Raw genomic sequence first — 24,138 nt, forward strand, 5'->3', positions numbered from 1 at the left:
GTGTGTGTGTGCAGCTGCTACAAGACAAGGGCCAGTATGGAGAACGTAAATCAGCTGCGGCCTCTGAGCTCTACTGTGGTTCATGTTTTCAGAATCAAGAACTTATGCTCTGAGAAATCATCATTTTAAAACCAGCTAGCCCAGAATAAATGACAGCCAGCCATTCCATGCACATTTCTTTATTTTGGTTTTACTACACTTTAGTTGAAGCCATGTAAGTGATTCTCTGCAGTAAACATTAAGATACAAGAAACCTTCTTGTCTACACAGTAATAGCATAGACTTATTTACAAATGAGAGCAGATACAGCTCTAAATAGCAGAATGAGAATCTTTTCAAGTAACCATTTCCTCTTCATATCTGACCTGTTCTCCCCTCCCCCCTTCTAGATGTGAAATGTTTGCCAAACTCTAATAAATACAATGCTGTCTCTTACTGTCCTGTGATCTTCTACAGTAGGCATCAATGAGACAGCATGTGCAAAAGTCTCAGCAGCCGCAGGTACCCTGTGAGCTGGGATCAGTACTCCTACACTGTATGGATAGAGAGAACAGGTCTAGACTCATCAGCCTTCCAGGCTATCTAATACAGAGAGAAAGTTGGATACTAGAAATAGTCAATCAGCTGCTTAAGGCTGTAGGGACAAATTGCACCAGTTGCAGGGAACTGCACATGTTAATTTGTCCAATGGAAGGTTTGAAAATTTCACATAATTCTTGGGGGCTTATTTACAACTGGTAAATTGGTTAGTTTCTAAAACATGAGGAAAGAGGGATTCGTTACGTTTGAGTTAATTAAATCCATTCCATTGTCTGCTTTCAGCAATACCTTTCAGTCCACACCACTTACGGATTTTTTTGATGATTTCCACAAAATATAGTTGAGGGGTGGTTTTCTCTAGGATTCCACAAAGCATTGCTTTCACCTCTTCCATTTTGGTTCATAATACATTTTTTACATGCAGCTGTGCAGAGATGTGAAACATCAGTATCAGTTATCCATTTGGTGTCCTGAAGACTACTTGCTCTTTGGGTTCAGATCACATTGGATCTCTTTTAAGCAGCAGTTTTAAAGTGCACACAGACTGCAGAGAAACTATTTTATTAAAAATGAGGAAATTACCCTGGAAATTACTGGGCTGCAGTAAGTTGGCTTGTTCTTGGAGGCGTGCAGCCATGTGCTGGGCAGGTCTTAGAGTGTGGACTCTTAGTAATTTTTGCTTAGTCCTCTGGCTCTGCTCCTCAGAACAGTGATGCTAAGTAGAAGTCATTTTCTTTTCTTGAGGGAGGTGGCAGGGGAGAGAAAAGAAAGTTAAATACTTTTACAACTTTAAAATTAGGAGGCCATTTTAAGAGAATCAAAATGCAATGCATAAATGTCTGCAGAATATCAATATTGAGGGCCAGATTCTGTTTTACGTGAACACCAGAGCTGTATAAACGTGCCTTGATCTAAATGAGAATCTGGCTCAGACAGTAGCAAACAAAGTGTGAAAATACAATGGTGGTAGTAAAGTTTACAACAATTATTCTCTATCTAATCAACCACTGCTATAAGAGCTGTATTCATTGGTGTTTGTAACCCCAATACAGCGATAAACCTTCCAAGCTACTGTCATCACACAATATCTTCCTTTATGCTTAAAGTGGGTGTGCCTGTATTCACCGACTGCTGTGTGCTCTGATTGGAAAGTTGTTTTGTTTTGCAGCGAACAATGCGGAGGTGAAATCAAAGTGGTTTTTGTCCCTCTGCCCTTCTGCAAGCTACTTTGTGCCTGCAGAGAAGCTGGCTGGCTGCCTTTAATTTCCCTGCTTTCCTGTTCATGTGCATGGAGAGTGAAAGCTCCAAGATTGCTCATTTTGCTCCCCAGGAAACTGTTGGAGGATGCTGGGTGGATGTTGTTTTGGAGGCAGGGGGTGGACAGAGAATGCTTCAGAGATTTTCTGGGCAGTTGGTACAAACGTACATCATAAACTGAAAATAACATTAGTGTTTGTTTAAAAGCAGCATGGTGGCTAGCTAAAAGGCTGTCTAAAGCAGAACACTGTGCATAACTCATCTCCTGGACCCTCTAGCCCACTTTGGCATACTAGATTCAGCTAAAAACCCCCTTCTACACGCCGAGTAGGGAAATCAACCGCTGCAGGGGCTGGCAGGGTTTAAGTAGTTTGTTTCATGGGCTCTTCAAAAGGGTGGCTAGTGCTCGCAACCACCCTGCTGTTCCCATACTATGAAGGAGGAGGAGGATACTGCCCAGATGGGGGAGGGATGTCCCCATATGGAAAAAATTGAGAACCAGTGGCTTAGTGGTAATATTGCTGCTTACAAGGGAAAAAAGCCGAGTTTTCCAGAGAGCTCGGTGCACTATCACTACCAAATTCACAGTCCATTTTGGTCTATTTCACGGTCATAGGATTTTAAAAATAATAAATTTCACGGTGTCAGAAGGGCAGCTGCTGGTCAGGTGCCCAGCTCTGAAGGCAGCGCCACTCCCAACAGCAGCACAGAAGTAACGGTGGCAACGCCATATCATGACACTGTCACTTCTGCGCTGCTGATGGTGGCAGCTCTGCCTTCAAAGCTGGGCTCTTGGCCAGCAGCCGCTGCTCTCCAGCCGCCCAACACTGTGAAATCTGGTCCCCCACCTACAATAGCCAGATTTCATGGGGTAGATCCGATTTCATGATCCATGACGTGTTTTTCACAGCTGTGAATTTGGTAGGGCCCTAACTATCGGTGAGGAGTCAGACCAATTGTCTCCTACCCCTCACAATGCCCGTTTGGTAGTAAAAGTGGCTAAATTGTGACTTACAATGGGGCTTTTAGTTCTCTGCTTGAAGTTACAGTACCTGCAAAAGTTGGAGTTCTAGAAGAGACCACAGTCCTTGAGGTTCTCTTTGATGATGACATCCGTGACTGCGTCAAACACGAATTTAACGTTCTGTGTGTCTGTGGCACAGGTCATATGACTGTAGATTTCTTTCACATCTTTTCGCATGTTGAGATCAAGGAACTGATTCTTGATGTAATTTCCTGCATCTTCAAATGTATTGGGACCTATTTGGGGGAAGGAAATAACTCTGCTGATAAGTGCTGCTGATTAGGGAGACTGTCCTAATTAGAAACTCCTCAAAGCCCATGGATCTGTGGCCAGCAGAGGAAATGTGATCCTTTGTCATGTTGTTTTGAGAGAATAAAATGCATGTTAAAGAACAGGACTGGAGTGACAGCCCTGGGCAATGACATGTGCTTTCTACAAAAAGGTGAAGAGCGAGCAGACCTTTTTATTGGGGTGGGTCAGCCTTGTGTCAGAACCTCTTTGTTCCTACCAAATCACCCAAAGGTGGTAATGCTTAATACAGATCCTCTTTTTTCCCAGCTGCAGAGACCTAGCTTGATCCTAGTGACTTTTCCCAAGAGAATAATTTTCTATCCATTTGTGCCTTTTGTGATACTCATTTCTTCCTACTAATTACTCAGGTTTGATTTTTTTTAAACTTGGGTGAGGATGATTTGGGCCTAAACACTACCATAAATGGGGGAGGGAGGGAGATAAAGTTTTTAGGCCAACTCACCATCGTAATCTGGGAAGCAAATGCTGAGGTGGACCTTCTTGATCTTTTCCTCAAAGAGGTCCTTCTTGTTGAGGAACAGAATAATGGAGGTGGCAGCAAAGAACTTGTGGTTGCATATACTGTTGAACAGATGCAGGGACTCATGCATGCGGTTCTGAAGACAGACAAAAAGACCATATCACTTGTAAAGAAATTTCAGAGGTGGGCTGTGTTGTAAAGACCCTGCTCATTCTGGTTTCAGAAAGTAGGGGCGGGCAGGTCCTTGCTTGGTCAAACACATACTGAAAGTTCTCCCCCCACTCAAGTTTCTGTGGCTTAACGTGTGCAAGTCCCAACTCCCACTCAAGCTTGTTCCTCACACAGGCTGAGGCTCTACAACAGCCATTGCCTGAGCTGCTGCTGATTGAACTTGCCTTTTGATCTCCATACATTTTGCAGCTGTAAAGGTAAGGGCAGCACTCTACTGTTACAGTGGTGAAGCCTTTGCTGGTCATAAAGCCATGATGTTTCCTGTCTGTCGTAGCCCAGATAAGGACTCTATGGCTAGGCAGAAGCTTTAGACCAACTGGATTTTAAACAAAGCGAATCGGCACCCTTCCATAGTGGCTTTTTTGCAATTTCAACAGGACTTCAATTTTCAGATGATGCCATGACTGAAAATGTACAAGGGGGACAAATTCACTCGACTGTCAGCTCATTAGAGCAGAGGCTGTTCTGTGCCAAGCACAATGGGGCCCAGGTCCATCACAAGGCCCTCCAGCTGCTACCATAATACTGCTAATAAAGCCCTCTTGAGACACAGTGTTGAGAGATTCTCGTGCTGAACTTCAAGTTCTCCTGGCAATGAGGAGAAAAGTACAGACTCAAATACAGTGGCTAGAATCCAGCAGCCAAACCAACTGCATTCCAGCAAGTTGATTTACCTTTTGTCTTTTGCAAACTCTTATGTTCTTTTGCTGTAACAAGCACAAGTGTTGCCAAAGAGAAAGTTGTGGGTGGTTTCTATGGGAGAGAAGGAGTACTGGTGGCACCTTAGAGACTAACCAATTTATTTGAGCATGAGCTTTCGTGAGCTACAGCTCAGTTCTATGGGAGAGTATTTATCAAAATGGCCAATGATAGGCAAGTCTAGAACTGCTTGGTTAGAGATGTTGGAGGATTCTTTGCCTTGAGAACCCTCACACTCCTGCTCCTCAAAGCCAGGTAGCTCGGTAGCCATACTTCTTTCTACTGCCGCACCGTAGGCGGCTGGCTGTTTTTATGGGTTCTCACAACAGCTACTGGGGAGTCCAGAATGAAGGACTTCTGTCACTCTGCACCCTCAATGTAAATCTCTCCTAATGTCAGAAAGCTAATGCCAGATTCCTAATTGCTGCAAGGCAGGCTCTGTGTGTGGGGAAGAATCAGATGTGAGAAGTCACTGTCTAAATAACTGAGCTGAGACCCCATTACTAAAATGATGGCCAGTTCTTGGAGTGCTTTGGGAGATGGCAGTGGGTATGTGCTCTCTCTAATGAGCCATCGCCTATGGGTCTTCCTGCAGCAATCACAAGAGGAGTTGCAGGTGCTTTAGGATAGGCCAGCCCTGCAGAAATCATCCTTTCTGATCACTACAGTGCCCTTCACAAAGCAAGATTGTTCTCTTATCCTCTGGGTTTGCAACTAGTACACGCTGGCCCAAATATCTGCTATGGCACTATCACAAGCCACTTCTAACTCTACCCCCTGGTAGTATGAGCACCCCCCAAACAATGGATCACAACACACCCCAGAGGCAGAGAAGTCCTATCCCCACTGTATAGAGGAAACTGAGCCATAGGGTAGATTGGTGACTTGCCAAAGGTCACACAAGGAACTTTGAGGTGAGAATTGAACCCAAGTTTCCCATGTCCTAGCCACTAGGCATTTCTTCCTCCTCCTCTTCTTGCTCCCAAGGGCTTGAACGTGCAGTGTCTCTCATGCCCCTTGCTTGTCTAGAAGGGTACCAGAGTAGAGACTTGTTTCAGCATCTTGTGAAACAGTCTAAAATGCTGCCCCCTGGTTTGTCCCTTCTGAGTCGAACCTCCGAGAAGAAGAGAGGGAGGAGTTCAGTCTCCCCTGTCCATAGTCTCTTGTCTGCTAAAAAGAGAACTCTCCACAAGTTGTAGACCATGTTCTCTGATTTGCAAATCTCCTCCAAAGCAGTTTGTTTTAATAACCTGCAGGGCCAGGGAGCCCTTCTGCATGAATCCATCCTGAGGGAGGAAGAAAAGCAGGTGCCCTGTTTGAAGGATAACCATCTGCATGCAGGAGGGCTACTGGTGTGTTTAATGAGCTGGCTTCCCTCAGACGGCTGCTCATAGCAGGGGGAGAGAGTACCAGAGGTATCTTGTTACTGTTTTCTGCCTCCTCATCGCCAGCTTTCTCTGCTCTTCACCCTCTGTGTGGTGTTTGGAGGAGAGGCTGAGAGCCCCTATGGAGCCAGCGCCCTGCCTGACTAGCGGCATCCGAAACATTCCCCACAGGCTGCACTGCTCTGATTTTTCCCTTGATGCTGTTTTTACGTGAAATGGGGGCTCTGGAGAGACTCTTGGTCAAGGAAGCTGGAGGCTGAGTGGCATGTAAGGGGAGCTGCTGTGAAAGTCCACCAGCCCTCGGTTTGGCCTGCAGGAACCAAATGACTGGCACTGCAGGAACAAGCCTGGATCCTAGAGTTCACTCTCCTCTTGTCTTCTCTTTAAGGAAGTCCCAGAGCAAGATGACCTGGACGGATGCTCTGTGGGATCCCAGCAGTCAGAGATGGATAAAACCCTCTCCCTGCCGGGGGGGGGCATCAGATCACCAGTGTCTGATGGAGCTGGAATATCAGACCCTGGGGTGAAGGAACTAGACTGCAACTGAGGAGATGTGGGTTCTGTTCTGTGCTCTGCCCCACATGCCCTCCCTGTGTGAACATGGGCAGGTCTCAGTCTCCCTGGTTCTTAGGCCCCAACCTGTGCAAGGGGGAGGATGATCAGTTATTTCCGCCATGCTGTTTGTCTGTTCAGATGGTCAATGCTTTGAGTCAGGGGCTGTCTCTACTGTTGGTCCATGCAGTGTGTAGCACCGTGGGGACCCTGGTCTTGGTTGGGGCTGCTAGGAGTTACTGAAATACAAATCATCCTAAGAGTGGTGGTGGTCTAATTTAGGAAGGCTCTCTGTTCATGTTTCATCTGTTATAAACCAAAACCAGAATATGCTCCTCAGTCCTCTTTGGGCCCTGTTTGAGTGACAAATCTCAGGCATTGTTCCACTGTGAGGTGTTGATAGAGGACATTTGGAACAAATTCACAAACTAAACAGTAATAAGTCACCAGGATCAGATGGGATTCATCCATGGGATTCACCCAGGAGCTCGAATATGAAGCTACAGAGTTACTAACTGAGGTATGTAACCTATGGCTTAAATCATCCTCTGTACCAGATGACTGGAGGATAGCTAACGTAACACCTATTTTTAAAAAGGTTCCAGAGGCAATCCTGGCAATTACAGGCTGATAAAACTAACTTCAGTACTGAGCAAAGTGGTAGAAACTACAGTAAAGAGCAGAATTATCAAACACAGCTGAACACGATTTGTTGGGGAATAGTCATCATAGGTTTTTGTAAAGGGAAATCATGCCTCACCAATCTCTTAGAATTCTTTGAGGGAGTCAACAAGCATGTGGACAAAGGTGATCTAGAGGATATAGTGTACTTCGATTTTCAGAAAGCCTTTTGACAAGGTCCCTGACCAAAGGCTCTTAAGCAAACTAAGTAGTCGTGGGATAACAGGGAAGGTCCTCATAGAGCAGTAACTGGTTAAAAGACAGGAAATAAAGGGTAGGAACTGCTTGGCAACAAACTCATCGATTCCATGGCCAGGAGGGACCACTGTGATCGTCTAGTCTGACATCCTGTAGCACACAGACCAAAGATCTGCCCCACGTCGTTCCTAGAGCGGAGCTGTTAGACAAACAGCCCACCGGCGATTTACAAATGGTCAGTGATGGAGAATCCACCGTGACCCTTGGTCAGTTGTGCCAATGGTTAATTACTTGCACTGTAAAAGCTGTATGCCTTAGTTCCAGCCTGAATTTGTCAAGCTTCAACTTCCAGCCACTGGCTCATGGTAGGCCACTCACTGCTAGAGTGAAGAGCCCGTTATTAAATATTTGTTCCCCAAATTGGTATTTATAGACTGTAATCAAGTCACCCCTTTACCTTCTCTTTGTTAGGCTAAATAGAGCTCCTTGAGTCTGTCATTATAAGGCACATTTTCTAACCCTTCAATCATTGTTGTGACTCTTCTCTGATCCCTCTCCAATTTATCAACATCCTCTTTGAACTGTGAACTCCAGAACTGGACACAACGTTCCAGCACTGGTCACACCAGTGCCAACTACAGAGTGAAAATCACCTCTCTGCTCCTACTCGAGAGTCCCCTGTTGATGCCTCCCAGGACGGCATTAGCCCTTCTGGCCACAGCATTGCACTGGGAGTCAAGTGCAGCTGATTGGGGTTTATGGTGGACAAATCTTTTTCTGTCTCTGCTTCCCAGGGTAATGAGAGTGCCCCTTGGAGAGGGGCTCCAGCTGCAGTTGGGAGCCAGGTTCAGCGTGGTGGGGTGGATCGGGCCCATCTGTGGCTGCCTTCCCCTGCATTGCTACACAAAGTGAGCAAGCAGTGGGTGAATGGACAATGATTTTTCCATCCATCAGTTATGTAACTGCACATATAAGCAGCAGAATTATGAATAGCTTTTCATGGTAAAACTGCCAACTGTTCTAAGGGATTTCTTCAGGTATGGGTGCACCTGTTTAGCTGCAGCTTGCTGCCTGGCTAGTTCTGCAAGCCATCGCTGACTCTATGATGCACTTACGTTCATTACAGGGGCATCACTTCCTGTGGGTTGGTTTGTCACTCATAAACTTCAGTTCCTCCCTACACTGACATCTGACCTTCAGCAACCAGGGCAACCACTGACTGAGGGGAACCCTAGCCCCGTGAAGTCAATGGGAGCTTTGTCATTGACGTTAGCAGGGCGAGGATTTCACTTGTTCTGTCCCCACACAGGATGTGGTAATTCTCCTAGAGTTTCTCAAAGCTGTAGTCTTGGCCATGCTGTTTGGCTGTTGTCCTTTTTCTAGTTCCTACATAGCTACATACCTTTTAAAAACAAAAGATGTCATCTAGTCTGACCTGCACAGCACAGGCCAGAGAACCCCACCCAGGGATTCCTGCACCCAGCCCCATAGCTTGTGGTTGAGCTATCGCAGAACTTTTAGGAAGATTTTGATTTAAAGACTCCAGGCTAGATCCACAAAGGAATTTAGATCTCAAACCCCCACTCACCTGCTGCTTAACCCTGCATGTGCCTAAATTCCTCAGCTTCCACTGGTGGACATGTGCAAAGCCGCTAATTCCTGAGACCGCTGAGCTGCCTGGCCCGATCCTCAAGCGAGGTGTTACCCCACCTGCCTCGCTTGCTGTGCCCAATCTTATGGTCATGCTCAGAGCATGCTACCCCACACAACATATGGTTCCGATTCACCCTGTATTCAATCGCTCAGTGGTTCGAGCACTCACCTGGAAGACGTAGGTTTGAATCCCCCCTCTGCTTCATTCAGAGCAGGGACATGAACTTGAGTCTCCCCGACCTCAGCTGAGTGCCCTGACTGTCAGGCTCTGGCATACTCTGGGGCGGGTGTCTCCGTTTCTTCTGGCGAAGCTGTTCTTTATGTGGAATAGTGAAATAGTCACTGATCCAGAGAGAGAGACTATAGCCCAGGGGTTAGTGCGCCCTCCTGGGAGACCCAGGGTCCCGTCCCTGCTCCAAGGGCAATTTAAGTGTTTCAGACAAAGGAGAACAGCTTCAGCAGGAGAGATCGAGAGAGACCTGCCCTGGAACACACCTCAGGGCACATAGCTGGGAGATGGATGACAAGGGTCCAAGTTCCTGCTCTGGATTAAAGTGGGGATTCAAAGCTGGATCTCCCACATGCCAAGTGAGTATTCTGCCTATTGGGGATGGCATCCCAACCCCGTGGAGTTAGGTCACTGAGGCAATGCCATGTCCCTGCTCTTCTACTGGCCAGCTTAGGTGGCTCCCTGCTCAGATTGCTGGGTTCTGTGAATCCCATTCTTACCCAGCTCTCCCGATGCATCGTATAGGGAGCCTGGGCCCCTGACCCAGGGCTGAGGATTCCACTGAGCAGCTGTTAAGCACTGCAGCGCTTCGTCTCTAAGCCCCCCATGCCAGCATGTGCCCAGGTAGGTTGTCTTAACGGTTAAACATCCTGGCTGCTAAAAATGTGCACCTTCTATCTAGTCTGCATGTGTCTAGCCGTTGGGTCTGTCTGCCTTTGTCTGCTAGATTAAAGATCCTCTGCCATTGAAAACCACCTTGCTCAGGAGCTTCCGGGCTGGGATCAAGTCACCTCTTAACCTTCTCTCGGGCAAACTAAACAGACTGAGCATCTTTAGTTTCTTGCTATGAAGCAGGTTTCCATGCTTGTGGCTCACGTCTGACCCCTTCCCAATTTCTCCTCTGAACTTTCCATGTTCACTTCCTAGTTTACAGGTTCTGAAACCGATGTGCCAATTGCTCTGCAGCAGGGAGATAGGGCTGAGGATAAAAATGCCAGGCCGGCCGTCCAGGGCCCTCCGCTTGCTTTACAGATGTTCTATTGAATTCAGCCCCATGCTAACCCTGAGAGGTAGGGGCTATGATCCCTCACTGACAGAGGCGGAAGCTGCAGAACAATTGAGTGTGTGTTTCCAGAGGGGCTGAGCACCCGCCACGCCTATTGAAATCAGCGAGGAGTGCGGGTACTTCTGAAAATCCAGGCATCCGAGATCTGCCCAAGGTCACACAGGGAACAGAGCTGGGAACAGTATCCAGCTCTCATACCTCGTGCTTTAACCACAAGCCCATCTTCCTTCTATTGATTTCTCATGCCCTCTTGAAAGGCAAGCCATTGGGCAGCCCCACTGAAATATCCTTTGCCTTAACCAGCTACGGGATGTCACTGTGCTACCTGAATTGGTTTTAGTTGCTAGCTGCACTGGCTGGAAGAGGGGCATTTATTTTCAGACATGAGTTAATCTGATGTCAGGCAAGTGCTATTTTGCTTCCTGGATTTGTTTCAGAGCAGCACAGTGTAAACCGCGAGCTGACATTCAAGGCTCTTCATGGCTCTGTTGCCTGCCTGCACCTCCCTGTGTTCCGGGCAATACAGGCAGTTCACACCAAGCAAGTGTCTGTGCTGGGGAGATGCTATTTGCTTAAAATCTGGGTGGTGGCTCTCAGACGTCGCCCAGCTGAGCTGGGAGTTTTGTCCGTTTCCTGGTGCTCTGAAAACGGGGAGAGCAGCTGCCCAGCTGTGCTCTGGTGGCAGAGGACAGAGGTCTCAGTGCCATCAGCCGCTAGGGATTGAGAGAACATACCACTTCATCATCTTCTACCAGCACCATGTCATAGGCGCTGAGGGCTCCACAGAAGATAATGCAGGTCACGCCTTCGAAGCAGTGGATCCACTTCTTGCGCTCTGACCGCTGTCCTCCCACGTCAAACATCCTGTGGAGGGAGTAATTCTGCTGTTGTTAGCCCCTTCCCAACCAGAGCACCAAACACAGAGGCAGTCCCAGCACCCACCGCAGAAACCCAGCCCCTGCCCGGTGGGATGTGGCAGCTCTGTATATGAGTGCAGAGGGCTAGATCCTTAGCCGGTGTCAACTGACAGCGCAATGGCGCTCTGCAGATTTACACCAGCCAAGAAAGGATAGGATGTGAGGAAGATTATCCCAGCTGGAATTTGGCCAGGATACCTGGGTCGATGATGCCACCAAAGGGGAGAGGGTCACACGTGCGCATATGCTCACCTGAAGTTAAGATCTTTGACGGCAAACTTGGTCTCTATGATCCCCGTGGTCTTCACTCGAGATCGTAGTACATCCTGTTCATTGGGCAAGTAATCGAGGGCTGTGATCCGATCCAGCTGGTTCAGGTAGCTAGGCAGGAATGCAGAGAGCTATTGGGAGCAGCCCTAAGGGATTGGGAATATAGCTATCGTGCGTGGGGAAGGAGGTCTGGGGTAAGGGGTTAGCAGTGAGCTAGCAATCATAGGAGAGGACAGTGGGAAGGTCCAAGCAATTCTGCTAGCCTGAGGGAGAGGAGACTTCTTTCTAGCCCAACTGTAGAGCAAGAAATCTCAGTTCATGACTAACCAGGGTCAAAACGTGCACATCCCTTCTCACCTGCATTGCAGCAGCACCTAGGAGCGTGGGCCATGACCCCCTTGTGCCAGGTGCCGAACACGCAGGGTCTGCTATGATCCAAAGAACTGACCATCTAACCCTAAGACAAGGGACAACTGACAGAGGCAGACAGACAGGTGGACCCTGCTGGTGGGAGGTGATGGAGCAGCTCCGTTAATGCTGTGGTCTGGAAAGCCCGTAACCTTAAGTTCCAGCATCCACAGTTGCTCCTCCATCCTGCTGTTGAATGGGACGGTGCAGCTGCCGCAGCCTGCAAGGGAGCTGCATGGCAGGCCGGGGTTTATCAGGTCAGAGAGTGGCCACATTTGGATCAGCGGCGTGAAAAATGACACGTGTTCCCTGCAGCGTTCCCTGCAATGTGCCCATGCCTCTGCTCTGCAGCCGTTGTGCCAGGCCACGGCTCTGGGCCCTTGAGAACCATGTTTAACTAACCTGACGGGACAAGTTGCGATGGTGTTGACACCAGCGTGTGTCTAGTAACCACTGTCTTCAGTGGATTTACGCTACTGTGAGCAGAAGCAGCATTTGGCCCTGAGGCTCATTGGCCTCAGACAGTGCAGCCTGTATTGTACATGAGACAGATTGGTGGCCTGACATACCCTGGCATGTGGCATCAATTAAGGGTACAGGAACTAGGCTGAATTCAGCATCGCTTGGTTGGCTGGGTTTAACAGGGTTTTTGCGCAGAGTCAAGTAATGGTGGTGACGAGGGGCAGGCAGCCCCCTCCAGCAGGCAGTGATAGTCGCATGTCAGTGGTGTTTAGGGGCTTTGTCTGACACAGTAGCACTATCCAGGCCATGGGGGATAATCCCCTGTGTTCTCTATCTCACCCGGAGCATTCTGGGCCAAGTGGGAGCACAGAGGACCTCACTTGTTACATAGTGAATTAGGAGCATGCATGCAACTCGATGCTTCAAAGCCATTCTGGTCTCTCTTGCTTGTCTTCTAACGCCCTTTAAGGGGCATGTACCCTTCCTTTGATGGACAAGGCACTCCTTGGACTCAGTGCTAAAACTTCCACTGGCTTCAAAGGGAGCAGATTGGCCCCTTTACCTGAAATTTCTCCTTTCCTTCCCCTTGGCTGCTGGTGAAAAGCTGAGTCCAAGTTGCTTTACGTGGCAGTAGAGGGTGGTGGTACCTGCTCCATAAAGACATCAGTCCCTTCAGCATCAGCGAAGGGGACGATTCAAGGTACTAAGCTCCAACGATGGATGAGCCCTCTGTGTCCCAATAAGTGCGTGCCCATCCCTGGAGGGTCTCGCTGTTTGGCAGGTGCTTTTCCTAATGACTGGGTCATAGGGACAGACTTACTAGGAAGCGGAGTCGTTGAGCTGGTACTCAGCTGCTCTGTCAAAACAGGCCTGGACTCCCGCATCTTTCCACAGCTTTTTTATACAGTCTACTAGCTCCGGGGGCATGGTGCCCTCCTCGATGGAATCTGCCAAATTGCACAGCTGCCGCCCATCATCCTGTAAGAGACAGAGCCGGTGAGCAGGCTGGGGCCAGAGATGGGTGTGAATGGCAGACCTGCTTTGGGCCCATCTGAACAGGGTCATGTTTTGTGGGATTTTAATCTGGATTTTGAAATTTAAATTCTACCCCCACCCAACCCTGCTGATTTTCGAGAACAGCTTCCCCAGAGAATGTGGGGAAACATGTCCAGAATCCTACCTGCCCAGGCCCAGGAGTGGGGAACTCAAGCTGCTCCCAGAATGCTTTCCTTAACCAGTAGACGGCAACACACCATAGCAGCGTGGTGCCTGAAACAACGGAAAACCAAACTCCTCGTTCCTCTGCGAATAATGAAAGGAGCAGGACCCTCATCTCTAGACTCTCCTTCCCCACAGCTCCTCTCTCCCACACTTGGAGGTCTTGCCCTTCCCTTCCGATCTACATCGTGAGGAAATGGAACCAGACGACTGCCACTTGCCCACCGAGTGGCTTCTAGCATGCGCTAGCAGGAGTGAATGAGACACACAGGCTCTGTCTACACCACAGCCTCCTAGTCCTGGGTACAAACTTGAGCAAGCATGCTAAAAATAGCACTGTGGATGCTGCAGTTTGGGCTCGGACCAGCCCCCTGACCTTAGACCCGGGGGTCAGATGGGCTTGGACTTACACAGCTAGCCTGAGCGTCCACACTGCTATTCTTCACACACTAGCTCGAGCGAACACCAGTGAACCAACCCCCACTTGTCCGTCCGTCCGTCCCCTCCCCCGGGCTCAGAAGGAACAAACTTCCTCTCAGCAGCAGCTTCTCCCAGGACTCCTGCATATCGCTGGGAATTGCAGGCACTCAAACAGACGAACACGTGGGGACCACCCACTCCTCCACCTTCCCCTGTCCAGGGGCCAATCAGATGTTCTAGTGATGGCAGGGGCAGCGTACTGACCCCTCGCCCTGGTTCGGCATAATCTATCCCCAGCGTGGACATGGCTCGGATGATGGCCAGGATTGACTGCAGCACGTTGCCATAGATGATGGACTTGAATTCCAGGCACTCTTCTTCTGTGTAACCATCTTGGTGGATAATCCTGTGGGGGGAGGGGAATAAAACACAGCTGTTAGCAGGGATCACAGCCTTGCTTCCCCTGCCAGTCCTCTCCCTGCAGCACAGATATTGGCCCCTTGCCCTCCAGCCCAAAGGAGAGGCAGTGCAGGGACCAAGGGTGATGTCATGGTGGGAGTCTGCTGTAGACCACCGGACCAGAGGGATGAGGTGGACGAGGCTTTCTTCCGGCAACTCACAGAAGTTACTAGATCGCAGGCCCTGGTTCTCATGGGAGACTTCAATCACCCCGATATCTGCTGGGAGAGCAATACAGCGGTGCACAGACAATCCAGGAATTTTTTGGAAAGTGTAGGGAACAATTTCCTGGTGCAAGTGCTGGAGGAACCAAGTAGGGGCAGAGCTCTTCTTGATCTGCTGCTCACAAACTGGGAAGAATTAGTAGGGGAAGCAAAAGTGGATGGGAACCTGGGAGGCAGTGACCATGAGATGGTCGAGTTCAGCATCCTGACACAGGGAAGAAAGGAGAGCAGCAGAATACGGACCCTGGACTTCAGAAAAGCAGACTTTGACTCCCTCTGGGAACTGATGGGCAGGATCCCCTGGGAGAATAACATGAGGGGGAAAGGAGTCCAGGAGAGCTGGCTGTATTTTAAAGAATCCTTTTTGAGGTTACAGGGACAAACCATCCCGATGTGTAGAAAGAATAGTAAATATGGCAGGCGACCAGCTTGGCTTAACAGTGAAATCCTTGCTGATCTTAAACCCAAAAAAGAAGCTTACAAGAAGTGGAAGATTGGACAAATGACCAGGGAGGAGTATAAAAATATTGCTTGGGCATGCAGGAGTGAAATCAGGAAGGCCAAATCACACCTGGAGTTGCAGCTAGCAAGAGATGTTAAAAGTAACAAGAAGGGTTTCTTCAGGTATGTTGGCAACAAGAAGAAAGTCAAGGAAAGTGTGGGCCCCTTACTGAATGAGGGGAGGCAACCTAGTGACAGAGGATGTGGAAAACGCTAATGTACTCAATGCTTTTTTTGCCTCTGTCTTCACGAACAAGGTCAGCTCCCAGACTACTGCACTGGGCAGCACAGCATGGGGAGGAGGTGACCAGCCCTCTGTGGAGAAAGAAGTGGTTCGGGACTATTTAGAAAAGCTGGATGAGCACAAGTCCATGGGGCCAGATGCACTGCATCCGAGAGTGCTAAAGGAGTTGGCGGATGTAATTGCAGAGCCATTGGTCATTATCTTTGAAAACTCATGGCGATCGGGGGAGGTCCCGGACGACTGGAAAAGGGCTACTGTAGTGCCCATCTTTTAAAAAGGGAAGGAGGTGGATCCTGGGAACTACAGGCCAGTCAGCCTCACCTCAGTCCCAGGAAAAATCATGGAGCAGGTCCTCAAGGAATCAATTCTGAAGCACTTAGAGGAGAGGAAAGTGATCAGGAACAGTCAGCATGGATTCACCAAGGGCAAGTCATGCCTGACTAATCTAATTGCCTTCTATGACGAGATAACTGGCTCTGTGGATGAAGGGAAAGCAGTGGACGTGTTGTTCCTTGACTTTAGCAAAGCTTTTGACACGGTCTCCCACAGTATTCTTGCTAGCAAGTTAAAGAAGCATGGGCTGGATGAATGGACTATAAGGTGGATAGAAAATTGGCTAGATTGTCGGGCTCAACGCGTAGTGATCAATGGCTCCATGTCCAGCTGGCAGCCGGTATCAAGTGGAGTGCCCCAAGGGTCGGTCCTGGGGCTGGTTTTGTTCAATATCTTCATAAATGATCTGGAGGATGGTGTGGATTGCACCCTCAGCAAGTTTGCAGATGACACTAAACTGGGAGGAGAGGTAGATACGCTGGAAGGTAGGGATAGGATACAGGGGGCCCTAGACAAATTAGAGGATTGGGCCAAAAGAAATCTGATGAGGTTCAACAAGGACAAGTGCAGAGTCCTGCACTTAGGACGGAAGAATCCCATGCACCGCTACAGACTAGGGACCGAATGGCTCGGCAGCAGTTCTGGAGAAAAGGACCTAGGGGTGACAGTGGACGAGAAGCTGGATATGAGTCCACAGTGTGCCCTTGTTGCCAAGAAGGCCAATGGCATTTTGGGATGTAATAAGTAGGGGCATTGCCAGCAGATTGAGCGACGTGATCGTTCCCCTCTATTCGACATTTGTGAGGCCTCATCTGGAGTACTGTGTCCAGTTTTGGGCCCCACGCTACAAGAAGGATGTGGAAAAATTGGAAAGAGACCAGCAGAGGGCAACAAAAATGATTAGGGGACTGGAACACATGACTTATGAGGAGAGGCTGAGAGAACTGGGATTGTTTAGTCTGCAGAAAAGAAGAATGAGGGGGGATTTGATAGCTGCTTTCAACTACCTGAAAGGGGGTTCCAAAGAGGATGGATCTAGATTGTTCTCAGTGGTAGCGGATGACAGAACAAGGAGTAATGGTCTCAAGTTGCAGTGGGGGAGGTTTAGGTTGGATATTAGGAAAAACTTTTCCACTAGGAGGTTGGTGAAACACTGGAATGCGTTACCTAGGGAGGTGGTCGAATCTCCTTCGTTTGAGGTTTTTAACGTCAGGCTTGACAAAGCCCTGTCTGGGATGATTTAGTTGGGGATTGGTCCTGCTTTGAGCAGGGGGTTGGACTAGATGACCTCCTGAGGTCCCTTCCAACCCTGATATTCTATGACTGAAATGTGCCAGCTTGGCCCCTGCTTACTCCTAGGCTGGAATGCCTGCTGTTTTCCTGGCATAGCTGACTTTCCCCTTGGTGCAGAGTTGAGGAACCACACCACTGCACACTATGTGGGAGGGGAGCAGCCTGAGTGGTGCTAGCAGTGTCTGACAATGTGTTGCCCCATGCAGGGGAGAAAGGGAGTTTCTTACACCCCATCTGCCCCTGTGCTGGCATGCAGCCCAGCTCACAATTGGGCCAGTTGTGATCTACACAGGTGCCTTGCAGCCAAGCCCAGATGCAATGAGAGAACTCCCTCCATCGGCTGGCTCCATGAAGACCAGGGTACCAGCTTTGAAAGGAAAGCGGTCTGAGACCCATGGCATGGATTAGCTCACTGGCTCCTGGACTGACCACACATGGCTCTGCCCATGACAGAACCTCAGATTCATAGGGGAAGGTCAGATCGCATGGGACCTTCTGCAGCTGGACTCTGCTGATGCATAAAGCTCACTTGCTCCCTGTGTAACTCCGTGATGGTTTGTGTTCCCTGCCCCCCACCCCTCCCGGGGCTAACGTCAGTGACACAGCATAGCAAGGAGCAACGCACAAAGGGGGTGTGGTGGTTTCCTCCTCCTTTGTGCCCGGAGACTTGCAACCTGGTGTTTGGTATGGCTGGCCATGAACTTGCCACCAGTCCCCCACACGCCAACAGTTCACATGGGATGTTCCCATACTCCATCCACTCCCTGGGACGTTCCACAGGGCACGGGTGCGGAGATGCTAGATCTGCTGTCTGTCTCTGCCGATCTCCTTGTCTTGAGGTGTTTGGGAGGAATGAAACTTCCACCCCCACCCTTGACTTGTAACTGAGATGGCACATGAAGAGACCCCAGCTGCTGATCAGTTCGTGCCTCGAAGCAGAAGAACTGGGCACCTTTTCCTGCTCGCCAGCATAACTGCAGATGCTATTTTTGAGTTGTTTAATCCATTTTTATTAATCTTGCTAAGCTATTGCCAGATGGCAGGCAGCCTGGCCCAGCAGCAGTGTAGGGGTTAATCACACTATATTCATGCCCAAATTAGGCTCCTACAAGGAAACTGCCTTGGGCTGTGTTCTGGGCAGCTAACCCTCAGCCCTACCATGGTACTCACTTCATCTGTTTGACGATTGTGCTCTTGCCTGACTCCCCGGCACCTGGAAAAGAGCCCGAGGAAACGTTTGAGTGCCAGCATTCAGAAAGAGAGAGAGAGAGAGAGAGACGCGTGCGCCTTCAAGGGGACAGCAGCTCTGGAGCACTCGGATCCTTGGGCACTGGGACCAGCTTAAGGACCTGGATCCGCAGCGCTCAGATCCAGCATCTATCCTGCACTTCACTCCTGTCCCCCCTGCACCTTTCTCTGAGGCTGGCCCCTCAGACAGTGCAGCACGAAAGGATTTCTCCAGTGGGGGGTTATTTAGTGGCATATTAAGGTGGATCAAACAGGTCAGTTGATCCAGGCCCTGGGCTTCCAAGAGCTCAAGAGCCCAGCCCAGGGAAAGGCCTTGTTTTGCGGGAGTGGTCAAACTGGGTGTCTAGGAACCAGGGATTGAACCTGCTTTTGCAGAACCAGCTGGATTCTCCCCTTCAGCGCCCCCCCTCCCCCGAGGTGCTCAGCTCCCCTCGCTGTGCGCTGATGCGTGCCTGCGCTGAGCGGGATGAGCTGGGCTCTGGGAAGGGGGAGGCGCCCGTGGAGCAGCTGTGCTTCCTGCACTGCCGCTGTTCCCCGGCATCGAGCCAGTCCTGGGAAGGCTCCGTGCCAGCCAGCCGCAAGTCACGAAGGCCTCACTGTGTGGAAGCTGGGCCAGGTGCTTCTAGCCCAAACCTGTCTCCCTGCCCAGGGTTCAAACCATCTTGTGCCCCGCAGGGTAGGGGATGAGGAAAGAACTGGGCAGGTGTGGTCTAGAGATAAGAAGGCTGAGGGGGGAACATAGGGGCCGGCGATCTATTGCTCTCTATGGCCACCGAGGGCAGGACAAGTAGCAATCCGCTTACTTGGCAGCCAGGGAGGCTGAGGTTGGATTTTTTAGGAATAACTTTCTACCTGCAAGGTGAGTTCAGCGCTGGAACAGGCGGGCGCGGGAGGCCGGGGGGCTTGAAAATAGGTTCTAGCCATTGGGGTGGGCCTGCCTCAGCATGGGAGGATGGACTAGGTGCCCTGTCGAGGTCCCTTCCAGCCCTGTCGTTCAATAAGGGTATCTAGCCTCCACTGCTTGGCTGCCCTAACTCTCCGGTCCCAGCTCTCGCCTGGATGCTTGGTATTCAGATCCTTCACTACTCTCGCACCTCCAGGATACATCTGCCAGAGCAATACCCTGCAGCTTCCATCATCCTTCCACACCCCCTTGCCTCAGTCTGCAAGCACCCCCCTCCATCCACCTAACCCCCTGCAGGCTGTGATGCATTGTCACTGAGCCCTCTCTGGCTCCTGTCCCACCTGCTCCTCTCAGTACTGAGTCTTGCTGGTCTGGTGGATCAGGGGAACCTTCCAGCCTCCAGCCACCCCTGCAGTCAGCAGGGCCTGAACAGTTTTCTCAGGCCTAGGGAGACCCCCCTGTGCCTTGCTCATGCCCCCTTTTTATTCCTCAGAGGCTCCCCCCAGCTTGACTCATTTCCCTGGCCCAGGAAGGCTGGAGATCCCTCCCTCCAGAGTCCATGAGCGGTGCTCAAAGGCTAGCCGCTGGGGGGGGCACTCAAGAGCTATGTCCCCGGCTGCTGTTGGCACAAAGGACTGTCATTGCTACGGGGTCAGGGGACCTAGTTACTCCATAAGCCCCCCATCGGTGGAACCCTACACAGCAAGCGGGCCCGTGTGTCTGTCATGCTGGGACCATCATACTGTGCCCCAGCAGGGTAGAAAGGACCATGTCGGGCAGCCTGAACTCAGCCTGGAGCTGGGATTCCCTGCACGGTAAGGGCCTCAGCCCTTGGGCACACCCAGCCCAGCCCCGCGCTTTGCTTTTCTTAACCTCCCCCTCCTCTCTCCTGCCTCCATTCTCATCGCCTGCCCTTCAGTTCTCGGCTGCAAGTGCCGGGCATCGCCTCATCTTATCGTTTTAAGCAGCTTATTCCAAACCAGGAAGCTGCTTAGAATTAGGGCCTAATCACACTGATCCCAGCCTCCCTGCCATCACCTGGATGAACCTTGCGGTGCTGCGCAGAGTCAGGCGCAGGCTTCCTGCCCCTGCAGTGCGAGCGGCAAGGCAGCCGTGTTGTAACCTAGAACTCCAGGGAGCATTCGCCCCAGGAGCTGAGAAGGGTGGCTCTGGGCTGAGACGGCCCTGCTGGCCTCATTTTGCTTCTAGGAGCCGGGTGGGAGGCTGGGTTTCCAGCAGGGGCTTCTACCCTCAATCTCAGTTCTCCGTTCAGGTGCCATCTTTCCTAAACCCTCACCAGTCACCCTCTGGAGCAAGGGTTTATTCTGCTGCCTTCACACTGGCACGGTTCTGACGCAGGCTTGGAGTTCTCTCCAGGCATGGGGGGCGAGCATAGGAATCACAGAGGGTGGCTTAGGGCACCCTGAGCTGCAGGCCAGGACTGACCCCCCAGTGATGAGTTCCTGGGTGGAATGGTGGCCCCTCAGACCATTGTGTGCATCTAGTCTGAGCTGCTGCCACGCCCAGGCCAGAGACCTCAGCCAGACATTGCTGCATTGATCCCATCTCTTCAGTGTGAGCAGGAGCCTTTCTTTCAGGAGGAGACATCTGATCTTGATTGGAAGAGGGTGGTGGTGAATTACCCTCGCTGATTGTGACACTAAGCCGAAATGGGTTGGAGGAGCCTGTAACTGGGGGGTTTCCCCCCACCCATGACCATCCAGTGGCCTAACCTTCACCCTAGCACCTGCTCCCTACCTTCTGCATCTCCTGTGTTCCCTCCCTGGGACCTATCCATCCCTCACGCCTCCCCCACAGCTGCCTTGAAGAAGACACTTGGGCCCCTGCTGTGACCAAGCAGGGCCCCTTCTAGCTGACTTTATGTGCACACTTGTAAGATTTGGGTGCCCCAGACTTTGCCATGTGCCAGAGTGAGCAGCTGCTTCACTGGGCAGCACAGGCCCAAAGGAAGCTGTGCTCTGAGCTGGAGCCCAGGGGAAAGGAGAGGGGATGCTGTAGGAGAACAAGAGCAGGCTGGAGAATCCCGCTCCATCACGGCTTTAGAAGGACTAAACCGTGCGTGCTTTCGGCATCTCCTAGCAGGCTCCCTTGCCTCAGCAGTGCTGGGCTGACAGTGAGACCTGCCCCAGTATTCTGCTGTTTGCAGTACTCCGCTCGTGGTCTAGTGCCTGTAAAAGGGCTGAGAGAGGCGCCCAGTCCAGCAGTGGGATCACCCCATTCGCTTCAGCTTGCAGCTCGGAGATCAGCAGGATTGTGAAGCCTCCAGCTGGTGACTCAGTAATGCAGACTCAGAGCACAGGCCCTTCTGCCACTGGGATATTCGGCTAAATTGAGGCTTTTAGTAATCAGGTAAAATCAGTGTGTTCAGAAACAAAGTCCAGCCCTTTCTATTCACACTGCTTATGAAGTTTTCTACCAACAAGCAGATAACAGACCCAGTCACCATCACCCTCTGCCTTTCTCTAGGCCAGAGATCTCAAAGTGCTTCATCAGTGTCTAACGAGCTGCGGTTTGATCCTGCAATGCCTTGCTCACCGGAGTAGCCTTGCTGCCAGATCCAGCCCTTACCCCTCACACGCAGTATGCGTGGGGGTAGGGATAACACTACCGTCCTGTTTTACAGATGGGGAATCTGTGGGTAAAACAGGGAGGCTGCAGCAGAGCTGGGGCTAGAACCCAGGTGTCCTGATCCTCTGTCCTATGCTTCAGCCACTAAACTCTCATGTGAAGTGAAACATTACATATATGTCTTTGCTTGTCATTTTTGGCCAGAACAATGACTCTCTGATCAATTCCCTTTTCACACATGGCCTTTGGTGAGTCACCAAATCAATCCAACGCCCCCCTCCCCCGATGCTGAAAGACCCACGTATGTAGTTATCAAGTGGTGACACCAGCCACAGCATTCCTATTTCCACCCCTACCGCCCCTTCTGGAAAATTACAAATAGATTTTAATCCCTACTGAGGTGCTGCCCCCTTCACCCAGGCTTCTCTCAAGAGGGTGTTTGTGACCTCTTGTCACATCCGATTGGCTGAGAAATCTCTGTATCCCAGCTAATCGCTTCAGTTAGGAAGTCATCAAGCTAATGAGAGCCCATCTGGTGCTACTTAGGAACGGATCCTCCTCTCAGTTGGAAAAAAATGAGAAAAACAACAACAAAAAACCCAGGGTGACCATATCTCTGAACCCACCATGGACTGAAACAGCCAGACCAAGCCCTCCTGCCCTGGTCCTGCGCTGCATTTCATGCTCCCTCTTCTCTTCTCTTCTGTCTCCCATCCCTTGGCCACCAGCAGATACTGCCATTTTCTAATCCCTTCACGTAAACTGATTGTCCTCAGGCCCAGCAACAATAACCCCAGTTTCTCCTTTCTTGCCCCACCTCCCCTAGCTTGGCATCACCACGTCTCATCTGGGGGTTGCCTTCTTCCCAGGCTCTGCTTAGCCAACAGAGAACTACAGGTTAACCATCCTCCTCATACCCTGCATTGATCCCGAATCACCAGAATCCCCTGCTGGGCCATTCTCTGCAGACTGCACATTTATTACATGCATGGAGACCAGCTCTGAGTGGTACAGAACCACTTCTCTGCCTGCTCATTTCTGGATCCACCCCGAAGAGCTGAGGGTGCCCCAGGCAAGCTGCAGCGTTGCCCAGCTCCCATGCTTACCTAACAACAGCAGCTTGACTGTCTTCGCCTCCTTGTCTCCATCTTCCTGGAGTTTCTTCTCCAGCTCCTTGGACCTTTTGGCAAGTTCTTTATCTTCAGCGCTCGCTCCACTCCCCATCTCGGCGTCTTCCTCCTCTAGCTCCTCTAACTCCTCGAGCTCCTCTGTCTCTTCCAGCTCTTCACCCTAGGTCACTCACCCTTTACGGGGTGGGGAGAGAGAGAGAGAGAAAAAATATATCTCTTTGCCCAACCCCGCGCAGCACCAGAGAAGGGCCGCACGCCGCAGGCTGGCTCTGGAGTTCCACGCCGGACAGCTGCTGGCCAGAGACTGCTACGAAGGCAGCCTGGGAGCCCTTCACCTTGCCCCTCTCCCTTAATTCCCCATGGATGACCCACTTTCTGTCCTACGGATTGGGGACTTTTTATCTCACCATGTGACCTGGGAAATCCAATTAAATGAGCCCAAGATGGCAAAGATTAATGCCTGGGAACAGAACACTGGACGAGGCTGCGGGTGGGGCGGAGAGGTTCATTATGTAAGGGGGGAAGGGAGAGCGACCCCCATCCTGCAAGCACACGAGGGAAGGAATCCCGCTGCTGCAGGGGCCCTGCGGTGTGTGACTTGGGGGGCCCCAGGCCAGACCCATAGAGCTGGAGAGCTCTAGATGAAAAATGTCAGCCGGGGCCTGCTGGGTAAACCAGCCTTCTCCCTACTGTTGCTCCAGATCTGGAAGAGGCTGTTTCGCAGCCGAGGGGAATAGACAGCACCCTAGCAGCTGGGGCCCTAGTACCACAGCGATGGGTGCGTTAGAAATTCATCGATTGTTGGCTAGCTAGTAGTTTGCGCACTTCATAGCTTCTGTCAGCTGAGCTCCTTGCCCACCCCAGAGGCTCCTGGCTCCCCTCCATTCCCCCCACAGGTTCTTTGGGTGCCACTCTCCTATTTCAGGGACTCCTCCTACCCCTCCCCCATGCCAACAGCTCTATGTGTCCCCCTCATTCCCCTTTCCTCCTACGTCCTCCATTCCCCACTTTCCCACCATTGCAGGGACTCTGTGCCCCCATTCCCTCTCCAATGTATGCCAATAGATCTGTGTGCCCCACCTCCCCCATATCAGGGTCCTCCATTTCCCACCCCCAGCCAAGGGCTCTGTGTGCAGTCCCATGCCCTTCAGTCCCCCAGTCTTATTTCTATCTAGGAGATAAATAATTCAAGGGGTCACATGCTAAAGTTTCTTGGGAGGATGGGTAGAGC

General features: G+C 50.8%; 1 protein-coding gene across 1 annotated transcript; it reads right to left on the minus strand.

The window, feature by feature from the left end:
• Window positions 1-2,784: 2,784 nt before the first annotated feature.
• Window positions 2,785-23,165, minus strand: GNAT2 (G protein subunit alpha transducin 2). The gene is made up of 8 exons (XM_007067539.4): window positions 22,884-23,165; window positions 18,207-18,249; window positions 14,247-14,388; window positions 13,165-13,322; window positions 11,457-11,585; window positions 11,022-11,151; window positions 3,576-3,729; window positions 2,785-3,057 (listed from the first exon to the last, which is right to left on the minus strand). The coding sequence occupies exons 1-8, from the start codon at window positions 22,999-23,001 to the stop codon at window positions 2,867-2,869; spliced, it is 1,065 nt and encodes a 354-aa protein (XP_007067601.1). The 5' UTR covers window positions 23,002-23,165; the 3' UTR covers window positions 2,785-2,866.
• Between the last annotated feature and the right edge of the window lie 973 nt (window positions 23,166-24,138).

Source organism: Chelonia mydas, chromosome 21, assembly GCF_015237465.2.
Source record: "Chelonia mydas isolate rCheMyd1 chromosome 21, rCheMyd1.pri.v2, whole genome shotgun sequence".
Classification (NCBI taxonomy): domain Eukaryota; kingdom Metazoa; phylum Chordata; order Testudines; family Cheloniidae; genus Chelonia; species Chelonia mydas.

Excerpts from the sequence above, each read along its gene's own strand:
- GNAT2 (XM_007067539.4), bottom strand. The coding sequence starts at position 23,001 with ATGGGGAGTGGAGCGAGCGCTGAAGATAAAGAACTTGCCAAAAGGTCC. Across the intron at positions 11,586-13,164 it reads CTCAACGACTCCGCTTCCTA|CTACCTGAACCAGCTGGATC; the intron begins GTAAGTCTGTCC and ends ATTCCTGCCTAG. Across the intron at positions 11,152-11,456 it reads GTCAAAGATCTTAACTTCAG|GATGTTTGACGTGGGAGGAC; the intron begins GTGAGCATATGC and ends CTCCCTCCACAG.